This window comes from Phaenicophaeus curvirostris, chromosome 11 (genome assembly GCF_032191515.1).
Source record: "Phaenicophaeus curvirostris isolate KB17595 chromosome 11, BPBGC_Pcur_1.0, whole genome shotgun sequence".
Classification (NCBI taxonomy): Eukaryota; Metazoa; Chordata; class Aves; order Cuculiformes; family Cuculidae; genus Phaenicophaeus; species Phaenicophaeus curvirostris.
In genome coordinates this window covers 13,336,120-13,362,618 of record NC_091402.1, presented here as the reverse complement: position 1 = coordinate 13,362,618, position 26,499 = coordinate 13,336,120, and the positions used below count along the sequence as shown (strand labels likewise).

The following is a 26,499-nucleotide window of genomic DNA, read 5'->3' as shown; positions in this document are numbered from 1 at the left end:
GAGCTTCTGTAGAGATTTTTCAAAAGATGTCTGTTTCAAGGAACAGCTTGTGTACTACAGACTTTAACTGCAATATTGTAATGCTGCTTCTGTCTTCCCTACTGATTTTAATAAATAAAAGTTGTTTGATTACAGCAATTGGAATTTTGAGATGAGTTCTGGCTGTAGTGAATATTCTGTGCTTTCCTAAGAATGAAGAACAGAAGAAATTAACTGGTTCAGGGAATTACTAAGATGTCAAAACTTGAACCTGGCAATACCCAAGCTCAAATTCATCCTGGCTTGGGAGAAACAGGGCACTATTCTTATCACTTAATTTGAGCTGGCAAAATATCACCAGTTTTAACACACAAGTGTCCAAAGAAAACATGCCTCATCCCAATCTCTAAATAAACACTCTGATACACCAGCCAGCCAGCTCAGACCAGAGATGAATTATTTATCAAAGGGAAGAGTATTACTCTGGGAGCATGACTCCTTCTGGGATTTTGCCTGTGATAAGACACCTCACCAAGCTGCTCCATGACAGCGGCAGAGCTGCATTTTTCAGGGTTGCCAACCTTACATGAATGCTGATGGCACAACACTGAGACATGACTAAGGATGGGTTGATTTCTGTATGTACAGAGCAATTGCATCTCCGATCAGTTTGAAAGGAAACCACAAATGCTCAGAATCTTGGGGGGGAAAAAAATATCAAGGCATTCAAATTCCTTTATATAGATTCAGATGTCCAAACGTAAGACTTCAAGTGGTATTTGGTTTTGACATTTAGTCAGATATGAAAAAAAAAACCTCCCAAGGAACAATAAAAGAAAGCTTGGCAAAAGGAAAACGCTACAAAAATGAAGACCATTTCTTAACCATAGTCCACACGTTATCCAGCAGTGATGTACCAGCAGTATAATCCTAATTATCCAATAAAAGTTTTAGACAATCTGTCTAGACTTTCTTTTCCCTGAATTTAAAATTGGCTTTAAAAGAAATATATAAACAGCAATGAAAAGTCAATGAAAAGCTGTCAAAAAAAGTTTCCTGCTGTTTCACATCTGTGCCCTGTACTCTTCTTACAACATGATCATTTAAGTGAAATTATTCATTTTTTAAGCAGAAAAGCTGCTACACTTGGAATTACTGCATTGCAAGTTCACAGACAGCTTTACGACTTGCCGGCGCAGAACCTAACCAGAGGACATCTCTCCAAGAAAGCTCTGATCAACACAGCTCAACATGGGCCTTCATCTGTAGGAAGCTAATTCATTAGAAATATTCATAACTTAGCTTTGCCTTTGAGAACACACTAGGCTTGGTCCCACCTGCTTTGAAATGGTCTTTTCACTGATGCAGTCATATCACCGATGCCATGATGCAGGGGCTTAGATAAAGAAGACACCATTTTAGAGCTAGAACTTCCATGAAACCTACATTTTGACTCACTCCAGATGGGCGGAGGAAGCAAGAGAAGACCTGCCTCTCCTTTGGGTTGATGTAGCAACAGATACAGTAGAGCTCTGCAGAGGCTGGTAGAACAGACAGGCAGGAGCACAGCTGCTTCCTTTCTGCTCTGCTCAGCTTGAACCTCAGTCCTGTCTTGGGGGAGGGCTCCTGAAGGAGCAGAACAGGCATGAGGCCAAAGTGGATACTTGAGAAGAAAGAGAACAAAATGATTTAAGCAAAAAAATATTATGGTGGAAAACAAACAATAGATGTAAGATAAACTGAGAGTTAATTAAAGGTTGATTAGACATGTGTATTAGTGAAATTAAGGGAAGAAACAAAATACATTATGGAAATAAAACTATAATTTATCTTTAACCAATGTTTAAACAGTGTTTTCTTGATCATAGCCTGAGATAGCCCCTTTCAGACTTTTCACATCTGGATAAAGGCTTCAACTGTAAAGCAGCTACCTGAAACACTTCTACTTTTTATTTTTCATCAGAAGCCACTTACCCTTACATCCCATATCTGAGGCATCAGCAGGAATGCTGGTGCACAGGGAAGCAGCTTACCCAGCACCACTACAGTAAGAATGCAGTACTCGCTCTCGCAAAGCAGCACCAGGACATACTGACACAGCACAGCTCAAGCACAGAAACAGGAGGGCACTTGATCAGAAAGGCTCATAGCCTTAGGCAGGTGAGCAGAGTAGCACTACAACCTCTGAGCCACTCGTCATTGGCTCTATTAACTCCTACATCAGGCTGCATTTGCCTAAAGGAAGGTGGCAAGCTCACTAGGGAGAGAAGCTGGAGCCCCCGAGGGATCCACGATGCAATCACGTTTCGTGCAAGTGATACACATTTCACTGGCAGTAAAGCCGATGTCTGTGTCTAACCTTAAGCAGAACATCTTATTTTAAAAACAAATCTAGAGTACAGATGCCTGCTGTCTTTGTCATGCTTGGGCTCTCCCAAACAAACAGCAACCTAGTGAAGTGTTGCCGTTTATCATGAGTAAGGAGACTGCTTCAGTGCATATTGCAGCATCCAGTATAAGCATAAAATCCAATTCAAATTTCAAATGAAGTTCTGCATGTTTAAGTTGCCTTTCTATTACCCAAAGTTTAACCTGTTTCATCTCCATGTTTACACAAGGAAATACATGTTAGGATCAGTTTTGGTAATAAAGTCGTTAAATAATTTGGGTTTTTACCAGCTTTTTGTTACTCACAAAAAATTACGTGAACAGGGAATACTGAAAGCACCATGATTCACACAGGGTGATTTGCTGCTGACAAGTCAGGTGACATGTGCCAGTGTACACACCTGAAGCTTTGCACGATACAGGACCACAGGGCAACCTGGTTGGAAAAAGGGAGGGGTATTTTCAGCATGAGGCTTTAGCCTCAGTAATGGAAATTACTAAAGTGTTAAAATAATGTCAATATTCTCCATTATGAGAACAAGCTAGACAGCCTCCCGATTCCTTACAGATTGAAAACACATGAATTTTGAAACACCTACGGGAAAGGAAACAGAACAGCCTGCACTATAAACTGTATATATGAATCTTCCTAATGTCCTCAATATACGTGTAAACCACTCAAAATGCCATACTGCAGTTCATATTTTCAGGTCAGATATCTTGTTGAGTATACTAAAGCAAGTAGTCTCGGTATTTCAAACACTGCCTTGATAAATAACTTTCTTAAGAACACGTAAGGAAAAGAGTATCAACTCCATTGATCATAATTTACTACCTGCTATGATTTTGCAAAGCAGGGTACATATACCAGGTTAGAAAGACTATCTCCTCTCATTGATCTATTTTGCTACACAAGGAAGCTGGGCTGAGGAAGGCTTAGATAGCTTCGGCAATGAACCAGGGAATATTTTTGGCATGCCCAGGAGATCACTAGCAATGCATGAAAGCCATCTTCCAAGAGTGTGAAGGGTTCAGGACGTTTGTCATCCTCTGTTGTCTGAGGAAGGATAAGGAATGAAGAAGGCAGGGGAGGGCGCGTGATGGAAGAGGCATCTTAGAATTATTTATGTGCTGCTACTCCCCCATGGCTATGAAAGCTGTTCTTTGCATTAGCACAAAGTGAGAAGGGACTGTGAAGTATTGAAGGTACAAGACAAGGCAAGATTTTGTATTTCCTCTTGGGATGCAGGATTTCAGTGACAGAGACTGGAATAACTTACGGCATTCGATTATATATTACCCTTCAGATGCAGAAATGCATTTAGAGCTGGTCTCAAAAGACGTTCCAACAAATTCATCCTCCTTTGCAAAACAGACATATCCCATGGGAAAATCTCAATGTAATCACAATATTTCTATTTTCCACGGGGAAAGTCAAAATGACAGCAGGGGCTTCCTCTGCAGAAGGTTTTTTATGAAATTCATTTTATTCCTTCAGGAAAACTGACAAGATGCTTCACACCACACACAGGAATAGGCACTGTAGGCGGAGGCGAAATGGGAGCCAGGATTCACAGGCTCCACTTCTTGCCCCGGGTAGGCTGGGAGGCAGAAAAAAGCATAGTGACGAGTAAAGGCACTCAGATGCAATCTGCCCTCCTTGGCAGAAAAAACGGACTTAGGAAAGAATTTCTGTCTTACCTTCTAGAAGTTTTAAGTTTTCACAATCAAATACTGTTCCTGAATTTTTTTTTTTTTTGGTGAAATAAATGTGATTTTCTAGCACATTCTCTATGGCAAGGCTTCTTTACCCATAGATGGTTTTTGGTTTTTGGGTTTTTTTTGTCCCCTGTTGTGGCTCAGTCTTTCCAATCTACACCATCTCTACCTACCTTCATCTTTTTGGCTTTTCATCTCACTTCTTCTAAACATCATACCTCTCTTTCTCTTTCCACAGCCTTCCATTCCTTTTACTGTTCAGTAAATCTGAACTCCTTTCTTTCCTCATCCTCCTCACTAAACCAACATCAGCTTTTGCAGTCCAATAGGACCCTCCCCTTAAGCTTCTTACTGCACATCAACTTATTTTTTGTCCATTCTCTTAGTATTTCCACCAGTGATTTTTTGCAAATTTCTATTCTTCTCAGCAGAAGACGGATGCAAAACAAGCACAAATGCTCTTGCTTCTCCACTTCTGTTCCATACTGGTGTCTTTACCAGGAGGAACATAATACCCTTGAGATGCAGAAAACATTCCAAAAAACAAATGAAAAAAAACTGGATTGGGATGAATTAACCTATTAAATCTGCATCAAACCAACTTCGTCACTTCTACATTACGAGACACGCACAATGAAAATGCAGAAGTATTCTTGGGGGTTTCCAAATTTACTGGCAAAAATAAAGGCTCAACCATATTTTTTCTGCTTTGAAATAATAAGGACTTAACCAATCACCTGTTTTCAGCTGATCCACAATAATGATGAAAATAATGTTTTATTAAGTAGAATTTTAAAGGATGCTAGCAGTTATTTGTTTAGCAACAAAAATTGCCTGTTTCTGTTTTATTCTGTCTCTGAATTGATATCCCCAAATGTCCAATAAATACAATAAAAAGACAGACATTTATCATTAAAGTACTTATGTTATAACTGTGACAACAGCCTGTTACAGATACCCAACAACACCTCACCAAGAAACCAGCTGTGTGGGATCATTCAGGAGGACAGAGTGGAAGTTTCCATATGTACCAGCATTGAACTGGTCTCACATTTCACATATGGAGAGATGAAGGTAATTGTAATGTCATATCTTCAACTCTTTTCTTCTCCCCTAACTCTATTTTATTGATTTTTCATGAGTCTATTTGAGAAGGAGAAACTACTCAGACCCCTGCTAGTACCATCACAGAATTGTAACACTACTGTGTGGCAGACAGGATTCTGATGTTGCAGGGCTATCAGCTACATACCCAGATCACGTGTTCCTAATGCCCATCACCTTCACTGCTTTTCTGAATGAGATCATAAGAACTTTATAAATCTACACCAGGTATTTATCTTCCACTGGTGACAAAAGATAGAAAAATATATATATCATATACATACCAATGACTGGATTTTTTTTTTTAATTCAAATTCTTTAATGACATGCTTATATTTGGTGCCTACGCTCCCTGCATAGTCAGTAGAGAGAAACAGATGTTTCAAAAGGGCAACTCAGATTTCATCAGTCTTCGTTACTCTGCAGAGGGAACAGAGCCAACTAACTCAGGACATCTGTTATGACTTAGGTAAGAAGATGCCTTGCTAAAGAGATGAAGATTGCTTTCACAATGTTTTGACAACTTACAGATACAGGCAGGTGCTTAGCGGGTTTCTCAACATCTAAGTCACACACCTAATGAGTTTTACCCAATATTTCAGGGAAGTCAAAAGTTCAATCACCACCTTAAGGACATTACCCATTCACTCTTCTAAACGGCATCACTTCTCACAAGCTACTAAAATATCCACAGCAGCACAGACCACGCACACAGAGTAACAGATTTACTTTGCAGAGGCGCACTTTGCATTTTCTCTTCCATTATCAGAATTGTACTATTAAACTCTAAACGCAATCCAAAACACCCTCGAGGATCGAGTCCAGTGCATCTTCTACTAGACCAGTTACAATTAAAAGAAAATCCTATTAAACCTACTAAACCTGACTGACTGAAGCACACAACACAAGTTGGTACATATTTAGAAAGCAATTCTTCTTTAATTTTGTCTTAACTGACAAAATGAATATATTATTTGACAAAACACAGGAAAGAAAATAATTGATTTCATGACGTTGCTATTTAACATAACATCACTGAACACCAAAAGGGACAGACGCGTAATTATTTGAGAAAAATAGAAAGAAAATTAGAAACCACTTGAAGTGGTCAAACAACTTGATTTCATTAGTAGTTTATGTATTTTTTCTATATTTGATCCAACCAGCAGGCTCTCAAGTAAATGAATAAAGGCCATTCCCATCAGAAAGCATTGTCTTTCATTGTGTTAAATGATTAAGTCCTGCACTGCTGCCTCTCCACCTACCCACTCCCACCGCACACCACAAGACCTCCACCCCTTTCTTAGGGACACTGAGACACGCACCATGCAGGAAAGCACCAAAAGGAGTCTGAAAGACCAGAAATTTGCAAGGAAAACTCCATAAACCTCAAACCATGCTCTGTACCCTCAAACTCCACAAAAGCACTGGGGTCTGTGACCCTCCTGAGAGCTGCTGCTCTCTGAAGTGACAGCACCCGAGATACATGCTAAACACCACTTTGACAATGTCTGGTTTTCTTAGGATGATTTTTGGACTACACGTCTAAAAGATATTTATAGACCAATTTGTCAACACGTAAGCTCAACTGTTGGCTTTAAGTGAAATGTTATAGCAGGTTTCTGCCCCTTGGGTCACAGCAGAGGAAGATCCAATAAGCACAGTCGGCAAAACACTATTCCTTCAGCTAAATAAACAAATAGTCATCATGGAGGACAGTACAACACCTTAGCCCATCTTCTTCCAAAACAATGACTCATTCAAATGAATATTTCAAGTGTAACTCTGTTAAAAGTTGGGTTCTGTTAGCTACCACAAAGAATAGATATCACTGATAGTAAATTTTAGGCATCATTGGACAATTTGTGACACTACCTACAGCCAGTATGTTTACAAAGCTTCACTTATGAGTTGAATTTTTTATTTATTAACATAGCCAATGCAATCTTTGCCCACCGCACACATGATAGTTCTGAATGTCTCACTGGTATTAGCAGAACAGAGATTTCAGTCCCAGGATTTTGACAGAACAGCTGGGTGACACCACTAACGTTTTTCATCTTCCTTTCTCATTTTTAGGCTTCTTTTAACCTTAGATTGCGTTGTAAAGTGACTCTCCATGTCATGAGTATTCTAAATCCATTCAGTAGGGCTTTAATGGATCAAGAAAAAAAGAGATGTTTCATTAGCATCAGAATATAAGACAAAAGAAATCAGGATTTTCTAATTGCAAAGAGGAATCAGTACTCTATTTGAGATAGAATAGAGTCCTCTCCCTTCTTAAAATACAGAGAGTTGTACAACTCCCTTGTAGCAATGATTTAACTCTCTCATGTTATCCAGCACTAATTTGTGCTAATGGAATTCCCAACAGACAGCATAAAATTAAGTTCTAGTACAAAAATGCAGATTCAGGATCATAGCAGGCAGTTGAACAGACCCACAGGAGCCTAGAAAAATGCTCTGTGAATCACTGACGGATGATATAGCACCTCATGGCATTTAACAGTGTCAGCTCCCATAGAAGATAAGTTCCAAATTAGAGCAGCATATTATAATATACCACGTTGAGGATTTCACATAAAGTATCATGAGATGATTCAGATCACCAAAAACCTGAATCAAATGATTCAATTTTTTTTTGAAACAAGTCAGTGTAGAAAAGAAATATCAAGGCATTGGGAAAAGCTGTCATATTTTTACATTTAGAGAGATAACGGGGTTTAAAATAGTCTTTGCTACAGATAACAATCCCATAAAAAATAATATCTGTAGGAGGTACTTAATTGTATGTAGCCAATTTGTAAAGAAACCAATGCTTTAGGAGATTATACTATTTAATGCACAGATTATAATAGCAATCAAAAAAGCGGTTCATCTGATTTCAGTGGAGTGAAGCTTGTAGATGTAAGGGCAATGTGTCTTATATAGGTATGCATGTGTGTATACTTATGCGTTTTTCCTAGCAAATAAAAAGCTGGAAAAACAAGATAAATAGGGAATTCAAGTTTAAATTGAGGTATAGAAGAGAAATACTCTTCAGTATCACCACTGAAAAAAATTCAACTTATGAGCGTAAGGAGAAGGATTCAAAATGTCAGGGATGTCTTCTTTGCCCTGACAAAGAATGCTCTTTTTGATGTTTCTCCTGTTTCTGAGGAAATTCAGCTCCTGCAGCTTGTGCATCTAGGCCATTCTTAACCTTACGTAATATCTGTCTACACAGTGCTAGAGGATCACGGAGACAGAAGAATTAAAGAAATTAATATTTAAAAAAAGTCTTCAGCAAAGAAAGAAGATAAAGAGACTGTCACCAAGTATTGTGCTTCCTATGTTAAAGTGGATTGAAGTTTATTCTGCTTCTTATTCTGTAAAGTTGATGATAGCCTTTTAACAAATACAACACTAAAACTAAAAGTATTCAGAAGAAACTTCAGTATATATAATCATATCAGCACACTGCTACAAGAGTTTTAATCCTTTTTTTTCCCATGTCATTAGTACATAGAGAAAGGCAGCATGCTTTGAGAGAATTCATCTTCTCTGGTCCTTCCAAATGGTTGAGAACAACATCACCTAAACTAATCAATTCTTAGTTTGTAGATTTAAATACTCTCATTAATGACAGGCTTCTCTGTAGAATACAATGTGTCCAGTTTGTGCAAACAAGCAGAACTGTGCTCAAAGGCAGCCTTGCTAAGTAGAAATGAGATGGACTTGGACAAAGGAGCTACGGAAAGGCAGGAGAAAGAGGTAAAAGTAGCAGACATGCAGGTTTGCAGATCCCAGTACCCTCTTCCTACACAATTTGTGCTGCAGCCTGAGTGCGCACCAGTCTCCACAAGCAAAGCAGCCAGCATACTCATCTGTGGAAAGGGATGACTTTTGGAGAGGAGAAAAATTAATAAATGCATACTAGATCTTTCATTTATCTGTTAGGAAGTATTCAAGTGGTCTTTTGCTAACAACTTCAATGTATGTATTTCTTACAGATAGCAATTAACCTTCTGGTACAGATTAATCTTTTAAAAAATCAAAGACGAATTAATCTTTGAAATTCAAGTATTCAGTAGTTTCATTAATAATTTGAAATTGTTCTTTAGATTTTCCATAATTAGACCATTCCCTTAATTTATTAATCCCACAGACTGCAGAGCATGTTTCAAATCTTCATCTCCTGCCACAATGACATATTCAAACTCTCTTGAAGTACTCATAATAAAAGTCACTTTGTGAAGAATTATTAACTCAAAGGATCAAGCGAAGTCTTTATATGCTAAAGCATATTTGAAAACTAAGCAAGGATAGTACTTTCTACTCATCCTTGCAATTCCTAAGATCTTGGCTGGATCAGAAACCAGTTTGGATAAAACACTGAATTTAGGATAATTAGCTGCTACAGATTCAAGGCCAAAGATAATAAACATGCCGGTAACTAAATCTTTTCTGCCAGAAAACACTGATTATGAGATACAAGGCAGTTGTCTGAGAGCTAACAGTGGCTGCTTACTGCCAGTGCATCTCAAACTTTGCATAGTTACTTCCACTCTGGGCTGCTCCTGCTCCTGGCAGGTGTGCGTGGTCCTCAGGGCTCACAGAACCAACACAAGGACCTCTGCTCTGACATTTCTCCTAACTCTGTTCTTCTGCTCGTTAAAAGGTGTCACAAGGGGCAGGATTCACACCAGCTCTGAAATCCCTACAGCCAGCAAAGCTCTTGAACAGCAAACTGCAGGCAGCACTGCATTATGTTGACACAGCCCAGGCAGCATGAATAAACCAGGACTGAAAAACTGGAGCTATGTATGCATGTATTGCTTTGCTCCATTTGCACCAGGCTGCAGACCTGATTGTTCCACTGCTTCCCTAATGCACCCACTTGCGTGCTGGGCTGCTGGGTTTGAGAGCAGAGTAGTAGCAAGTCTGCCTGCACACAGACCTGGTGTTTCTAAAGTCTCGCTGCAGACTTGCTAGGTTCTGACATCTGCTCTGAGCAGGCAACTGTCAGACACAGAGCATCCAAATCAGGATCAAAGCCTGAACAGAGAAATTGAATGGACAATGCTTTAAGCATAGCACAACTCCTGATGAATATGTTTTAGCTAACTGGAAAATGAGGTAAACTGCCTTAGCACTGAAGCTTCTCTCCTGTCCTCCATCTTCCCCACATCCCTACAGTATGCCATCCAAGTTGGGAAGAAGAGGTAATCCACTGCCTCACTAGTTTCTAGAAGAACTGGATCTTTTGACTAAGGAAAAACTTCTTCCTACTGCTGTTGCATTTCTGTTGCTTCTGGCATGAGTTTTCTAATTAGCATGAGTTTTGATTGGCACCCCAAGCACCACATTAATCTATTTACGTGGCAGGAGAAGGAATATCACAAATGTGTTCTACCACCCCTTCCTGCCCATCCCTCCAGTATTAGAACAGCACAGGATTCACCACTATGCTTAACTGCAATTGCAAAGGTACTGCATAATTATACACTTCACTCAGGCCACACATATTTGGACCCATTTAAATAGATGTAATACATGAAGGGCACTGATCTTGGTAATAATTCTCTATCTTGTGAAATCTTCTATCCTTTCAGTTCCTCATTACGGAGGACTGCTAGCTTCATTCATTTAGACACACAATTCTTGACCACTGAAATATTTCTAAATAGATAGATCAAGGAGCTACTAAGTATGCCACAGCCATAAGTCAGTAGAATTATTACTGCTTATTACATCTTCAGGAGGCTCTGTCCACCCCTGATATTACCGGAATCACCTGACAGTCTGGCTAATAATTTCTTTTGCACAAAATGTCCCCAAGGAAACACATCCCCAGGCAAGCAACCCCAAAACTGCTCCAGCCTCCACAGCATGTCCCCAGAGCACAGACAAGTCCCATTGCAATGACCCCCGCAAAATGGCATCTGGAAGATGGTCACAACCTATCCCCAAGGTCAGGATACAAGATGACTTTTCCTCATAGGGCATCAAGGTCAGGACCCATCTCCAGGGCAGCACTGTCTGAGAGCACTATGGGTACTCCATTAAATACATAGACAACAGGACCATCTTACACTTCCCAGGTTTTTAAAAACCCAGGGAACTTGTTGACAGGTATTAAATTCCCTCAGAACTTCACCTAAGCTTTATCTGTGTAACACAAAAAAATTCAGTGCAGCCTTAAGAAGAAAAAGCAGCTGTACTGAATCGGGGCAGCACTGAGGATTAGATTATTCCAGTTTCCAGACAAGACAAGCTGCATACACGAAAGAAAGTTTATGCACTATCCCTGTTAGTGTCTTAATCTTGTAGGCATGACCTATATTACCCTGCATGCAAAGCTGTTTTAAGAAGTATATTCTCTTGGACTTATGCTTTATTTTTCACGAAGGACACTGAATTACACATTGACTACATGAACAGCTCCTATTATTAATTTAATTCTATGGACGATGTATAAAATGATACAGTACTATTCAGCTAGAATTTGTCCTTGACATAGAGAACACATTTCTTGTATGACTTCACAACAGTGAATATTTGCAAATAAAGTCCATTTTAAATTATAATGAACACTGGTATTTGTCACTTCCTCTGGTATTAAATCCAAACCCATTTTCTTTAATACCACATAAAAATGCATTCAAACGAACAGAGAAATTTATGCAGATATAGGTTCCTTCTGTGATATCAACATAATAAAACAATTCCAGATTCCCCTCTCTAAAGCCCCTTTCTTTTAAGCGCAGCCGCCTTCTCTGCTCACTCTCTGGATGATGCTGCCAAGAGCAATCCATCAGCTCACGGCGGCAGTTTGGGAGCAAACTGACACTCCACCGTGCAAATAACGCAGACAATCTACTGTGGAACCAGCTTTTCAACAAACAAGGAGATGGAAACCTCCAATGGCTGCTTCACAGCAACACCTGTCCTGTCCTGGTTCCTTCTTTTCATGTACTCACTTATCTGGCTGCTGATTTATGAAATTCCATGGATTGCGTTAAGCTGTTTTTATTTTACGCAATGCCAGGGCACTTAAAGGGTGGGGAGATCTACCAGTTCGTTCTGGGAATACAACAGAGCTTATTCTTGTGCACTGATGATGGGTTCCTGATCAGGATATATCACAGAAGGCTTCTGGAGATAGGCTTTGCATATATCACCGAGAACAAATTACACATTCTGCTTATTTTCCTTATCAGCACAAAGGAATTGACCTTTATGATTTTCAATTGCAAACCGGCTTGCCATGGATTTTTTAACTCTATTCCCTGAGGTGCCATCTAAGGCTCTCCTATGTTCTGGCATCTCTCGGGAAATGCAGAGCTATTTACCCTGAAGACTAAGTCACAGGGACAAGGGTATGAGCACACTGACACAGCAGTCACACCTTCGAGATAGGTCTTCTCTACGGTTTGTATTAGAACAGGAAAAAAGGCTGTAAAATCAGAGATTTCTGTCAACAAAATTCCGACAGTTTGACTCGACTCCTTAAGCCTGGCCCAGTGCAATACACATCACCCTGTCCTCTTGGAATACCTCTCACCAACAATGATGTTGTCCAACACAGTTTGGCCTTCTTGGGACACTGCTAAAATTAAACCAGTAACAAGAAAAACACAATGCATCACACAAAAGGTCTGATGCACCTCGGACCATATCGGTGAGTTCAATGCTTCCATATCCCAAGCCAATAATCTTTGAGCCTTCAAGAAAAAGACTATGAATTTTCTCAACTGAATTGGTCAAGATAAACACTAAAGAAAAACAATACAAATCTGGCAGCGATCTGAAAGGTGAACAGCAATAGTCTGACACAAGTCAACATCTGGTATCAAGCAGTCTTCGCAGAATTTCTAGCTGTGGAAAGATAAAAGCTCAGTATTTTAAAATTTGTCTTCTACCTATGTCAGCATAATATAATGCCATTCACTGGAATAGTGGGAGCTTGATAAGACTCAGAATTTTCTGTTTTCTCCAGAAATGACTGAACACCACTAAAGTTTCAAGGTAAACTCTCTGAAACTCAGTAACCAATTGAGAAATGAGAGTACCTAGCAGCCATTGTAGAGGCATTGCAAAGAACCGGAGCAACTTTAGAATGAAATGTATGTTCTAGAAAAATAATATAACACTTGACACAAAATAACATTCATAACTTCTACAGCATTTGCTTGGGGGATGAGGGAGGTTGCCTACCTGCCTCTCTGGAAATTTGCATGAAGGACTCGACTCCTTTTTCTCCATAATTCCCTTCAGATGCCAAAGTGGACACATAATTCCATCCCAAAGCTTTCACAATGTCCACCATTGCTTGTGCTTGGAAGGAATCTGGAGGAACCACACGTGAGAAGAAATCATAGCGCCTGTCATCACTCAACTCTGGTGCAGTTGAGGCATAACTGATTTGTGGGATCTGTAGAAAAAAATAATTTCCGATAAATATACATATTCATACATGTATTGCACTTCCTGCAGCAGTCAGATAAAGCAATTAGCTTTAGCTGAGTGTTAGTTGTATTCATCTATATTCCTCCACCACATTCCTTTACAACATGCAAGTCAAAGAAATAATCTTTCCATTGACTTCAAGTTACACAAACAAATCATTAATCAACTGAAAAAATGTGTATTTGCACATTCACAATTTTTTCCATTCAAGCAATCTTCATCAAACAGAGCACACAGAAGACATTTTTCTTACTATGTCCTTTTTATTGGTGTTCTGGTTTTACTAGCATAAGGTTATTTGGGATTCTGTGTAGAATTGAGATTAAATCTATACTTGTCATTGCTGCTTGAAAGCCAGAAGGATCCTTCAGCCATTTCTTGGAGGATGAAGAAGCCCTTAAACATTAAGTTGCAACTCCAGATTTAAACAAATGAATGTTTATTTTTTATTCTTTTTCATGAAGAACTGTTGGAAAGATTGCTGAGTATGACTTCTCTGTCCCACCAAGACAACCTGGTCACGATTCAGCTCCATCCTAGAACTCTATCTGCCCATGACAAACCAGCTCTTGCTTTTTATAACAGAGAGACCAGAATATAGTTCAGGGCTATGTTCTCCTTGATAACAAAGGTCCCTAAGCAGTTATCAAGCTGACAGTATGTTAATCCCCAAACACATTATGCAATTGTTTGAGTAAGAGACTGTTCCTTAAATTAAGAAACCTGCCATAATTCTCACTTGAGATGCCAAGGAGGGGAAAAAAAAGAGATTTGCAATATACACAAACATAATCATATATAATAACTTGAGACTTCTAGACTGCAGAAAGGGCAGTATTTCATGCCTCGGTACAAGCATCTTCTCCATTCTCATATTCTATCTGCACACACCATTCCTACAAGTATTTATTAGCCCTCTTGCCTTCTCAGCAGAATAAACATTTTATTTCCCCAGGCTCAGTACTGCAAAGGGCTCGGTACCTTCATTTCCCACTGAGGTCTGCAGCAGATGAGAGCAAACACAGCATTTCTACAGAATACACACTATATCTGTACATCTGTATGCACATAAGCAACTAGTACAGCAGACTAAAAGCAGACCTGTCACACAAAAATGCTGCTGAAGACCCTGCAGATAAGTTAACTTATACAAATCATCCAAAATTAAATAGTCCAACATTTGTTGAGACGCATTCCTGTTTGTAAAGAAAATATCTGCTGTTTTATTATAAACCACAACAAACCACAGCACAAGTTCTTTAAGATCTGTTTAGCTTCATTCAGCATCTTCCTAGAGCAACATGCGGTTCCAAGCCCTGCACCAGGAGGACCCCTGCATGGGGAGCTCGCTGAATCAGGGCCCAGTCATAGCAACCCTTTTAGCTGCTATGAGTTATTAAACTTAAGCAAACACTTAAACTTTCAGCAGGTCCTTGGGCTGTCACTGTGGATGTTGAAGAACTGAAATCTCTGTCACTCGCCACAGTCTTTCCTTCGGATGTGCCATGTCACTCTTTTGCATGCCAGCTGTTTTTACAACCAGAGAGGTAGCTAATCAAGCTGAAAGCTGGGATCCTTTATGTTTTTAATGCAAGATAGCAGTCATCTACAAAGCCTTGCCAGATTTATTTTGAACCTGTGGCTTGTGGACAGCATGTCACCAGCAAGACCTTCCAGTGCTCCAGTCACAGAAAATTAAAAAAGTTAAAATTGAGACTGCCGGGAAGAACACAGCGTGGTGTTGACTGGTACATGATTTACTTGCTCAGTATTTCGCCTAGGGCCAGCAAAGCTTGGAGACCACTCTCAAAGACAAATAGATCGATTACACTAATTTATCAGGGTTCTTTATTTTTAATCTACCTTAGGGATGACTTTCAGCTAACACCAACTACTGCGGTTGCACAGAAAATGCTGGGCACCCTGGCCGTCAAAAATACTTGAAATTCCTAATTTGTCTGTGCCTACAATTGCTGTTGTAATAAATGATTGGTGACATTTTAGGATCGCTCTCTTCTCATTTGTAGAAAGCAGTCAACAGAGCTTGCTCAGCTTCTTATCAGCTTAATTCATCTATTCATTGGATGGTATTATATTAAGTGGAACAGTTAACCAGGCTGACTTTATGGGTGCTGTTTATCCATTATTAATTAGACAAACACCCAGTACACAATATAATGTCCCACACACAGAGCCATACTGAGATAGAGTTCTGGGTTTTTTAATTATAAATAAAAGCAAGGATGAAATATGGTTTGTTTTATCTGTGGCAAGTGTTTGTATTCTAATTGCCAAAAATGGCTTTTTCAACTAAAAGCCAAAAGAGCCATATTCTGCACTTTTGCAAAAAAAGCAAGGATTCTACAAAATTTTCTCTGCTGCTTAGGAGACTTTTTGGGGTTTTAAGTCTTTTTCCTTAAATATTAACCACTTCTGGCTGTTTCAATCACTTGGAGTATAAAAAGCATGTATTGGGGGGTACCAATGTTACCTATAGGATATGTAAAAGCAAAATAAAGTTACATGAAGAGGAGTGGAATTTTCACAAGTTTTTGTCTGAATATGGGGAGAAAAATCCTTAAATGGATTCAACATAGACTGTAGCTATTACAGTTCAACTTTGTCCAGTATGTCAGAGAATGCTGCACACATCTACAAAAAACATTTTCCCTTCCCACACATCTTCCCATGCTTGCAAGCAGCATCCTAGATGTCCAAACTGAACATCTGTTTGTCTTAGCTAAAATCTAACATTTCAGCATTTCTTCCTTTCTTAATGTTCATATCCATTTGGACGTGGATAAATCTCCCATGGACTCAGATGGAAACCTTTCTCCCATACTTCACGTCACTTGTTCCTCTGTATTACTCTTTTGTTTTTATTGAGAGAAACTTCAGTTTGAAGAACACAAACATCATGATCACTCCAGTCAAATCTCAATCACCAGGCAACTTCTCCTTTCCAAGATCTCTTTGCAGGGCTTACGCTCATCAGACCAACATTCAAAAGACAACACACACTGCTGCTGTGTACTGATGGCTGCTCACCACGTAAGCTCACAGACATGCACCTTCAGCTCCTGTCAATGTTGAAGTAAGCTTGAAAATAAGAATGGATTGACCTAGTTCATCAAGACCCAATCCTAGGCTGGCCTAATGTTACTGTTCTCTGTTCCCAAAGATTACATAGATGGTCTCACCATGCAATGAGGATGAGCAGGGACCAAGGGAAAACAAGGGCTATAATTTCACTGCCCTTTCTGATCATGAAATTCCTCCTCTTGGTCCACTTCTCTCAAGAACACATTGGTGCTTCTCAAAGTAGCCCAGACCTCACCCTCAGGGCATGAGGCTGGAGCCTCCCCAGCCTCCAGGCTCACATCACGCAAACAAACCTCCTGCCCCATGGTCAAGGAGGGCAGTGGCTGGATGCACACAGACTGGATTTCAGAAAGCTGGAGCTTTCTGAAGGACACTCAGGTGCCAACAGATGAGTAAGCAAATGACTGATGTAGGAGGCAGATTTTCCTGAAGGCAGTCTTTGTGTTTACAGGACTATGGCAAACGTCCTGCTCAGAAGTTTTACATGTTGTTTGCTTGCCTGATGTTCTAATTACAGTAAGAGTGAATGATTAATGCCGGGAACATTGCATTAGGCAGCGATTAATTAATGTTAATTTATTTTTAACATTGAACATTATTCTTCATTTATTTCATTTACTTCTGTTAATGAAAAGCTCCCTCTGAATCACATTTGGTTGTCTTGCTTGAAAAGCAGGGCCTGTTTGTGAGCACATGTACCAGAAGCCACAGTAGAAAACACACAAAGAATCAACACGTCCCTCTGATGTTCTAAGTCACTCTTTGCAGCATTGAGCTACTAGCAACACCAGGTCTGGACCTGCATATTTCAGAGTAAAAAGCAACTGAAATACAAACCTGTTTTTCCAGTTCTTCATTTCAAACTTATTTTGTATTATTGATTCATCCTATATCCTCCTCCTCTCACTGTTCAATAGACCCTTTTCAAGCAAAACAACTTCCAGAAGCAATGGGCTTACTGCTCACACCCTCATCACCTCTGCCTAGCTCTGCCTGCAAATTCATTTGCACAGCCAAGAACCTAATCTATAATTAGAACCATAAAAATAATTATTGATACTATGCTACTTTAAATGTAATCGAGTTAGGCTACATCTCCTCACTAATTTATTAAAAGATTAATAAAATGGTGCACCCGAACCCAACTCGCTGAATGAAACTAGTCAGAAAACTTCAGAAAAGGCAATTTCCCTAAGGACCATGTGCAATTAAGATAATGCATGAGTATACCTGTTGAGATATTAATGAGCTCCCACCACGGTAATATTAAGTTCACAGTTTGCAGCATTTTTACTTTCAACTTCCTATTAAGTTTTATTGATATGATTTCCTGACAATAGGAAAAGAAAATGCCCTACTTTGATAAAGACTCTTGAACTCATCTTATTTGGCAGCGCAGTGTCAGTCTACACAAATTCACAAATTGCAAAATCCTGACAGTAACTTAACTTTACCAGAAAAAAGATGCCTGAAGACTTTTCACTTGGCTGCAAAACTCTTTGGTGTGAACTGATGGATGACTAACAATCTCGAATCTGTTTAGGTCTCAGATTTTATTCATGTAGAAATTTATCCTGTCAGGATTTAATCATCAGTTAGCACAACTACTCTTTGTTCACCATTTACGTCTCAAATTGCATAACAAACAGCTTCAGCATCCTGTGAACTGGATAAAATTGTTTTCATTGCATTAAATTAAAACCATTTGAAGTTTCTAACTAGCTCTTTCTCTGGGTAAAACTCCTCTAGACTTTCTTCATTTTCACTTTGTTCTAAATGGGAGGAAAACGTTAGCCAAGATACAAAATAAGATCAGACTATAACTCAAAGCTTGCAGAGATAATAGGAATGAATCTTCCTGCTGATTTCCACTCGGTTGGAGGTGGAATTCGAGCTCACTCCATTTTGTCACGAGCTGACATCCATGGAGTAGTGCAACAGCCTCAGGTCTCGCCTGCCCTGCAGCAGTTGGTGGCCTCACTGCATGCTGGTCAGCTAAATGACACGGGGGTGTATATAATATCTAATATCCCTGCCTTTGGTTCTCCTCCTTGCCAGCCTTTCCAAAAATTGAACACTGCTAAATCAGTAGCTATTGGTAGATTTTATGGAGGCATCAATAGCGTGCACCCTATTCCTGCCCTGAAAGGTGCACATGAAAAATATTACTGCAATTCTTGCTCTGTGGCTCTTAAAAGACTAGGGAATGATATTCCTGAGAGTCTTAGGTAATGATGAGAACAAATCCTTCTAAAATGCTTGGATAATCCCTCCTTATTAGGCCTTATGATGAAATTTTGGAAGCAGTGCATTTCAAGCTGGTTTTTATCCTCAAGAATCAAATCTTGACAATGAGAAAATGAGGCAAAGGAATTTACAGAAAAAGTTTTCATGCAAATAAATATTAAGAGCAATATTAATATTTATGTACAGCCCTGCCATAGTCTGTAAGTTATTTACATATAATAAACTTGTTGCTGTGTGCAAACTTCACACCACAGGAGCAAATTCTTCTGAGCAGTGAATAAAAGCAGCACAAACTAAAGAAGGACATTTGTATAACTGAAAATTTTCAAAACCGTTAAATCTATTTACAGTTCACCTCAGTTTCTCCTCTTGTGTTTACCAATTACTAAAGGTACCTGTGTTCAAACAAGGTCCTGTTTGCTCACATTGCCACCTCTCTTTTTTTATCCCACAGTGAATTCCTAATGACGTATTAGAGATCAACACAATCACCTACAAGGGAATTGGATAGATATTTCATAAGGTACAGAAATACAAATATAAACATCATAAAATACAAATGAGAAACTGAGCCTGGAGGAGGAGAAGCACATTTAATAAAACAGAAATATCTTCAGGAGCAACAAAAGAAACACTAAGAAAATAAACCAAATAAATGATTCACATACAGAAATTTTGCCTGTGTTCATGGTGGCCCATTCCACCAAACTTCAATGTGCTGTATGAGCTCCAGCTCACACTACTTGTCCTGTATTATGACGTCAGCTAATATGTGAATGGCTGTTATCTCAACTTGACCTTACAGAGCACAAGGACTATTAACATGTCAATTGAACAGAGTATATCCCACTTTCCAGAGCATTTTAAAAGACAGATTTTTTTTTTTTTTTGTGGGCATTTTCAAGTGAGATGGCAAAATTCCATACATACAAAGAACTAACTATAGGTGTTCTTGACAAATTTTCAATGAAAAACTGGACAAGGTCACTTCTGTGTAGATCCCTCAGTATCAGGTGATTGAAGAGTGACAGCGATAAGAGAATAAAGTAGTGTTGGGAAGGGTAACGGACTGGCGAAACGCAGAACTACAGGGAGAAGTTATCTGTACTTCTGTGTCACTAAACTGTCTTGCTGTGCAGCACAAACTTTGGTTTCAATACCTAATGAAGAAACATTATAAGCACCATGCAAATTGTTGTGTGGAAACCAAGAGAGAAGGCCATTCCTATTAAAGGACTTACTATAATTGAACAGGGCACTAACAGACCTTAACAGAACTGTTATGAGAGCAATGCACCTGTGATCTGAAAGTCCCAACACTATGGAGCAGCGCAGTCAGGTTTCCAGAGCAATGGTTCTGGTTAATAAGAGCTTTTAAAATTCACAGCTTCTTGATTACCAATATTATAATGGATGCAACCCATTACTGAAACAAGCATATTCAATGCTACTTTGGTGTTCTCAACTACAAAATACAACTGCCACTGGCTTTCTAATTGAATGCATTTTAAAAAAAAATCATTTCAAACCTGAAAAGAACATATGAAAAGAACATTACCAGGCACATAAATGAACCTTCACCCATAGTGTAACTGTCATAGCACTAAAGTAGGGAGACCCCCTGAATAATATTGTCAAGCTGGGAGTATTTGTCATTACCTACAAGGTCCTAAAATAAGAAAGCACTTGTATGAATTACTCCAGAAAAAATAATTGTAGCAATTAAGGAAACAATAATTACAGCAATTAGTAAAGTCCACATCGCTCACAGGAGCTTTTTACCAAATCAGACAGAAAGCAGGAAGAAAACAACAACTATGGACTCAGTAAAATGAGAGGTGTCCATAAATATGAAATATCCTTATATTTACCTTTCTGACTTCTGCCTAGAACTAGGTCTAGTTGTGATGAGCATTTTGCATAGCTTGGGCTTTTATAGCTGCAAACCAGGAGATGATCTCCTAGCTTTTAAATGCTGAAAGATCCTTGGATGGATGACTTGATAGCAGGATCCATAATTTTAATTATAATTAGTTTTAGCCCAAAAATAAACACCTCCTCTCCTTATAAGGCTGCAAATAATACTTCTGTTCTAATAAATAAAGACATAACACCTGTCTCAAAAAGTCTACATATTGCAGATTAAGAAGTTCCTATTAATAGTTCCATTGTTAATAGTTCCATTTGTCTAATCCGTGCATTGGGGTGCTGAGGCACATGAAGATAAGATAACCGTGTCACGCTAATTGTATCTCAAGTGGCCAAGACCTACAAATCCATGTACTCTGAATCAATTTACAATGAACCTACAGGCTCACTTCTCTTCCTACACAGATATAAATAAAAACTAAAAAAAAAAAAAAATCTTCCATCACTCTGCCCTTCTTTCAGATCAAGGTTCTCCTACTCCTTGTACCTGCAGGCACTTTAACTTGCTCCCATTTGACCAGAGAGCTAATCCTGACTCTTCCACACTGCCACAAGACAGTAAAAACACTTGAATAAATAAACTAGAGAAACAGAAAGTCCCACCAGTCATGCTTATCTATAATCCAGTAGGAGGAGGTACAGGAGTTCAGCAGGTAGTATAAAGTGTGAGTTGCAATTCCAGGTTTTTGTCCCCAAGGCACAGCCACCTACATTACCTTCACGGAACCACCTGCGTACAGGCCTGCTGCAAATGGAGAAATGAACCTTTGTTCAAGAAAACAGCAATATATATATATATATATATAACCTACTTTGCTGAATATTTTGAGATTTATAGTTCCAGTAAATGCCTTTTTTGCAGTTAACAGTCTAATAATCTTTTCCATGGGCAAAGAGCACTCTTTATAATCAAGCTCCTTTGAGCAACATCTATGAACCAATTCAAAATGGTTTTGATACTTAAGAATAATTCATTCAAACCCTTGGACCAAGCTGTGCCAGAAAGCACAGTTCCCACTGTACTGCTACTACAAAAATAGAACACCTTTGAGGAAGGCAGAGCAGGATTTCAACACCGCCACTATTGCATGTTGTTTTAGAAATAGGTGAGGCCCAAGTGGAATTCAACTGTTCTTTCACTTTGTGCCCTTTAGAGAATTACTTAAATAAAAATCTTAGTCTATACTACAGCTCGGACACAAAAGCTTCATGCATATTGAAGACAAAAATATGTTCCTTTGTGTACAGAAAGACATCATGTTCTTTATAATTTCTTGGCTGTTGTGTTACAGCTCACCTACAAAAACATAAAAAAATAGGTTCTTTTTGTTTGCAGACATTATTTGTATTTCAATACCAGTCATTATCATCTGAATTGTTTATTTTTCCTGTAAAATATGATACCTTGAGACTTTCTGTATTTCAAAACATTCCCAGAAAAAGATTGAAAAAAAATCACCAGAAATCAGTATTTGAACTTACACTGAAAAAGGTTTTTACATAAACACTTGCCCAATTTGTGTGTACAATTCCTCTTTGGGCTTAAACTTGTTTTTATATAATCATGAAGATGATGACTTTGAAGCGATCACTTCTAGGAAGGAAAATTAATTTTTATTTATATTAATTACATTTTAATTTCTGTTGGTTTATCTTTTATATTTCAATTCAATATTAAATTAAAAAATTAATTTATACTTTTTATTACTATTTCTTGTCCTAGATATACAAGGTCTATTTTGTGATAAGACTGCCTAGAAGCTAACAGTCCCTCCAGCAGCTAATGAGCTGTGCAGCCTGGGCTATAAGATCCCAGCATCACACACTGGCAGAGATGCCACCTGCGATGGTTCTGCACCTGGGCAAGGACTGGCACACATCAAACTGCCTCATCACTTTGCATATTGCAGAGATACATTCACACGTCCCCTGATGCATGCAGGCTGGGTCCATCCTCCCTGACATACAGGTTTGGCAGACAGGCAGAAGCCAAAATTTCCCCTAGTTTGCAAACACATCCCAGTATAGGGGACTTCTTACTGCTCCCGTCTGCAAACAGAAATATTTATCTACTGCACCAAAGAGATTATGGATAATAAGGACAAAGGAACATGTACTATTATGAAATTTCAGCACTTAATGTTTGTAAGTGAAATATTTAAATTATTAAGAATTTTAGGTGCCTTGCTCATAAACACGTAAGGTGATAAAGCTCTACTGGTTTGCAGATCTCGCGGATGAGATATGACCAGCACAGCACATTTGTATATACTAGTGCATATTCATTGATTTTACAATATTAACTAGAATATTCCTCCTAGGATACATCATTTAAAATATCAGTGGTGATCGCCCATCCACTGCAATGCAAGAATGCACAGCTCTTCATTTTTTAACTCCAGCCCTGATAGAATGAAAGCTTCAGAGCAGCATTAAAATAATAGATGGCACTCTGCTAAAGGCAATTTGAAATCTTAACAAAGCATCAAAGGATCTTGTATATTATGAGCTGATACTTCAAGCCAGTTTTTAGCTGAACTCACATAAGGTGATGGGAGTATGGGGACCCCATAACCTTTCTAATGGCCACATTTTTGCAATCATATGGTACAACAAAGCTGCTTATACAGCAATAATCTTTTCAATCTCATGCTGTGATTTAAATTCAGCCTGCAAATAACATCTATGGATATTCTGTCACACTTTTATCCCATGACACACAACAATGGCTAAAGCATAATTACAAAGATATTGTATGAAAGAGAGAATTAACAAGTTTAAAAGAGGCATATGCTGTATTCTTTGAACTCGTGCTAAAACTGAATCTGCTTTTGGGGTTGCTTGCTTCTAGCACAGCCTAAGAAAGCATAAGCACTATCTCCAGCAGGTAAAGCAGGCAATACTATTTCAAAGGGAAGAAACCAAGATCTGTCCATTAAATACTACAGATAAAATAACTTGTGTTAAAAATGCACCATATTTATACCACATTGCTAAGAATAAGAATAATGGTTGTCTAACCCCTCAGGTACTCGGGAATGGGAAGGGATACTTTCTGTTTTAGGTAGGTTCACAATTTAGAGAAGCTGACATCAAGGCTTTCCAAGTCTTGCACAATGAAGCAGAGGGAGACAGAAGGCATGGCTGCTTCCAAGAAGATCTGAACACATGCTTCAAGATCATCTAAGTGCCCAAAAATAATCCCTTGAGGACTGGAGCCTACTTCCTACAGCATGCAGATGTACGTCAAGGAAGGCATCCTCAGAAGGGTCATTTCAATCATTTAAAGAGGTGCTTAGCAGAGAACCAGAGTCTATGTGTGCCCTACGCTCACTTATGGGACATGATAGCAGTAGGCAATTTGTTTTCTTCTCCTTTTACATATACCATTCCCATACACTGCCTGCATTTCCAAAAACTGATAAGTCAGTCACTGTGAAATGATAGAGAAGTGATGTATGTATACCAAGTGTGTATATATATATAAGCTTAAATATGCTTGCAGTGATTGGAGCTCACGTGTCCAAATACAGACTCACAAATTCTAATTATTTTGAAAATAAATCAGGACCAGAAGATAAACACAGCAAAGCGGCTTTTATGTTTTATTTATGTGTACATATTGCTCCATTCATCGCAAACATGTAATTGAACCTTATATTTCTGTGCATATTTTAAAAGGTTTTTAATCTGCAAGTATAAATCTCATTGATTTTGAAAGTAGCCCAATAGAGACAACAAGAGTGAAGACTTATTCAGCAGACAGGCTGAAATACAGAAAAGCTTAATAGCATAACATAGTTTTCTGCAAGTAATACATGAACACAGACACACACGAACCCACTACAGTGGAAATAAATTGCAGTGTGGTACAATGTGAAACAATCATCCTTCAAAGCTTAGTTATTAAACTAAATGAAAGCTGTCGAGTTAGTATTTGAGTATATCACATAATTGCATTTCTAGACGAGCATCCGTGTTTATATTGTGGAAAATAAGGCTGTGATTTGAATTTTTATTCCTGAATTTTCAATATAGCGAAGTGCCTTATACTCAAGAAGAATAAAGCCTATGGCTTTCTTGTCTTTACAGAATAACAGATCTAAAATCTGTCAATAAAAATTTATCTATATTAAGCATTTATTTACAATTCCATTGTAACACTAAACTTTCAGCATGCAGCTGCATATCATGATGAGCAAAATTAAGTTCCTATGAATGACTTTCACTGATTAGCTATTGCAAAATGAAGAACCTAAAACTCATAAAATTTCTCTGAGTCTTCATTTTAACAATCTTGCAGAGTGAGACTTCCCCCAGCCTCCCTCCCCTAGGCCCTCTAAAAAAAAACAAAAAAACCCCACAAAGGTATGAGACGCATTTCAAGCAGTAAAATGCTGCTTTAAACAGGCTTTCTGGAGCTCAGTTCTTTCCTTATTTCCTTCCATATAATATTAGAAGTATTTTTGCATTCAAAAATGTGTCAAAAAATACTGAAAACCAAGTTTTTAACATGCTTACAGACTGATATTTTCTGAATGGTTCTGTTTAAGCAGAAACTATTTTGATTTGGATTGGCACGTTATTAAAAGGTTGAGGCAAGAGCGAAGCTGTGGGTTAAAAGGAATATGTCTAAGTTCCCATTCGCATCACTTCACTTCTGGTCATTCATACCTACATACTTCAAAAGGTTTTTTCCACTTCTTTTATCATATCCTGAAAATGGCTCTCTACACCGACTGCAGATAATGCCTCAGGTGAAACCACAGTCAAGGAACTACAACTGGAAATGATGAATCCAGAGCTCTAAAAGTAATCCTCATTTATGAACAAAGCGATATACCTCCCGTACCAAAATATCACCCTGTACTTATGGGAACAGCATTGCTTCTGCAAGCACTTCCAGTGACATCAAGTAGCATAAATCCCCTTTAAGCCAAAGGGTCTCCTAATGAGCCTGCAATGCCCAACACACGGCCAGGAGGGCACAGGAGCACTTGTTCCACACATGGCACTGTGGGGGGGGATAAGAGCAATAAGGAAACTTCTCACAGCTACCGGTAAATCTTCTGAACATTATACAAATATTTAGCAATGGTAGCAATCAGGGTAAGATTGAATACATAGAGCAGACTATCTCAAGTCTGCATGTACAGTGTTAGTTTTCTTTCTGTCATAAATTAATGCTTACGACTCATAGTAGAGACAAATTATGGCTAAATGTACTAAAGGATAAAATCTAACTTCTCAGTTTGTTTTTTTTTTTTTGCCTGACACAAATTGCCATCTTTTAGATTATGAAACACGGAAGAGAATTTCAGAGCAGCTAAGATCCACTGAGTTTCAGTGGCAGCCAGTGCATAGAACAAAGAACTGTTTCCTACACTAAGTGAAATATGCTGGGGGGGGGGGCAGGGTGTAGGGAAAGAACACAACTCTGTATTTTTATCTCATGCCCTTAACAAAGAGTGTGGTGAACAGGAAATTCCCATAAACAATTTTATTAAAGAAAATGTACAAATGCATTCTCAATTTCAGATAACTGGAGCAAAGTCTCCATTTAATAATATCACTTACAAG

General features: G+C 38.7%; 1 protein-coding gene across 4 annotated transcripts in view; it reads right to left on the bottom strand.

The window, feature by feature from the left end:
- Window positions 1-26,499, bottom strand: part of GRM7 (glutamate metabotropic receptor 7) — a 300,952-nt gene that overhangs the window by 185,672 nt on the left and 88,781 nt on the right. For all 4 annotated transcript variants that reach the window (XM_069866002.1, XM_069866004.1, XM_069866003.1 and 1 more), the window contains exon 2: window positions 13,390-13,606. In XM_069866002.1, coding sequence (XP_069722103.1) covers window positions 13,390-13,606 — 217 coding nt within the window. The remainder of the gene's footprint in view (window positions 1-13,389; window positions 13,607-26,499) is intronic.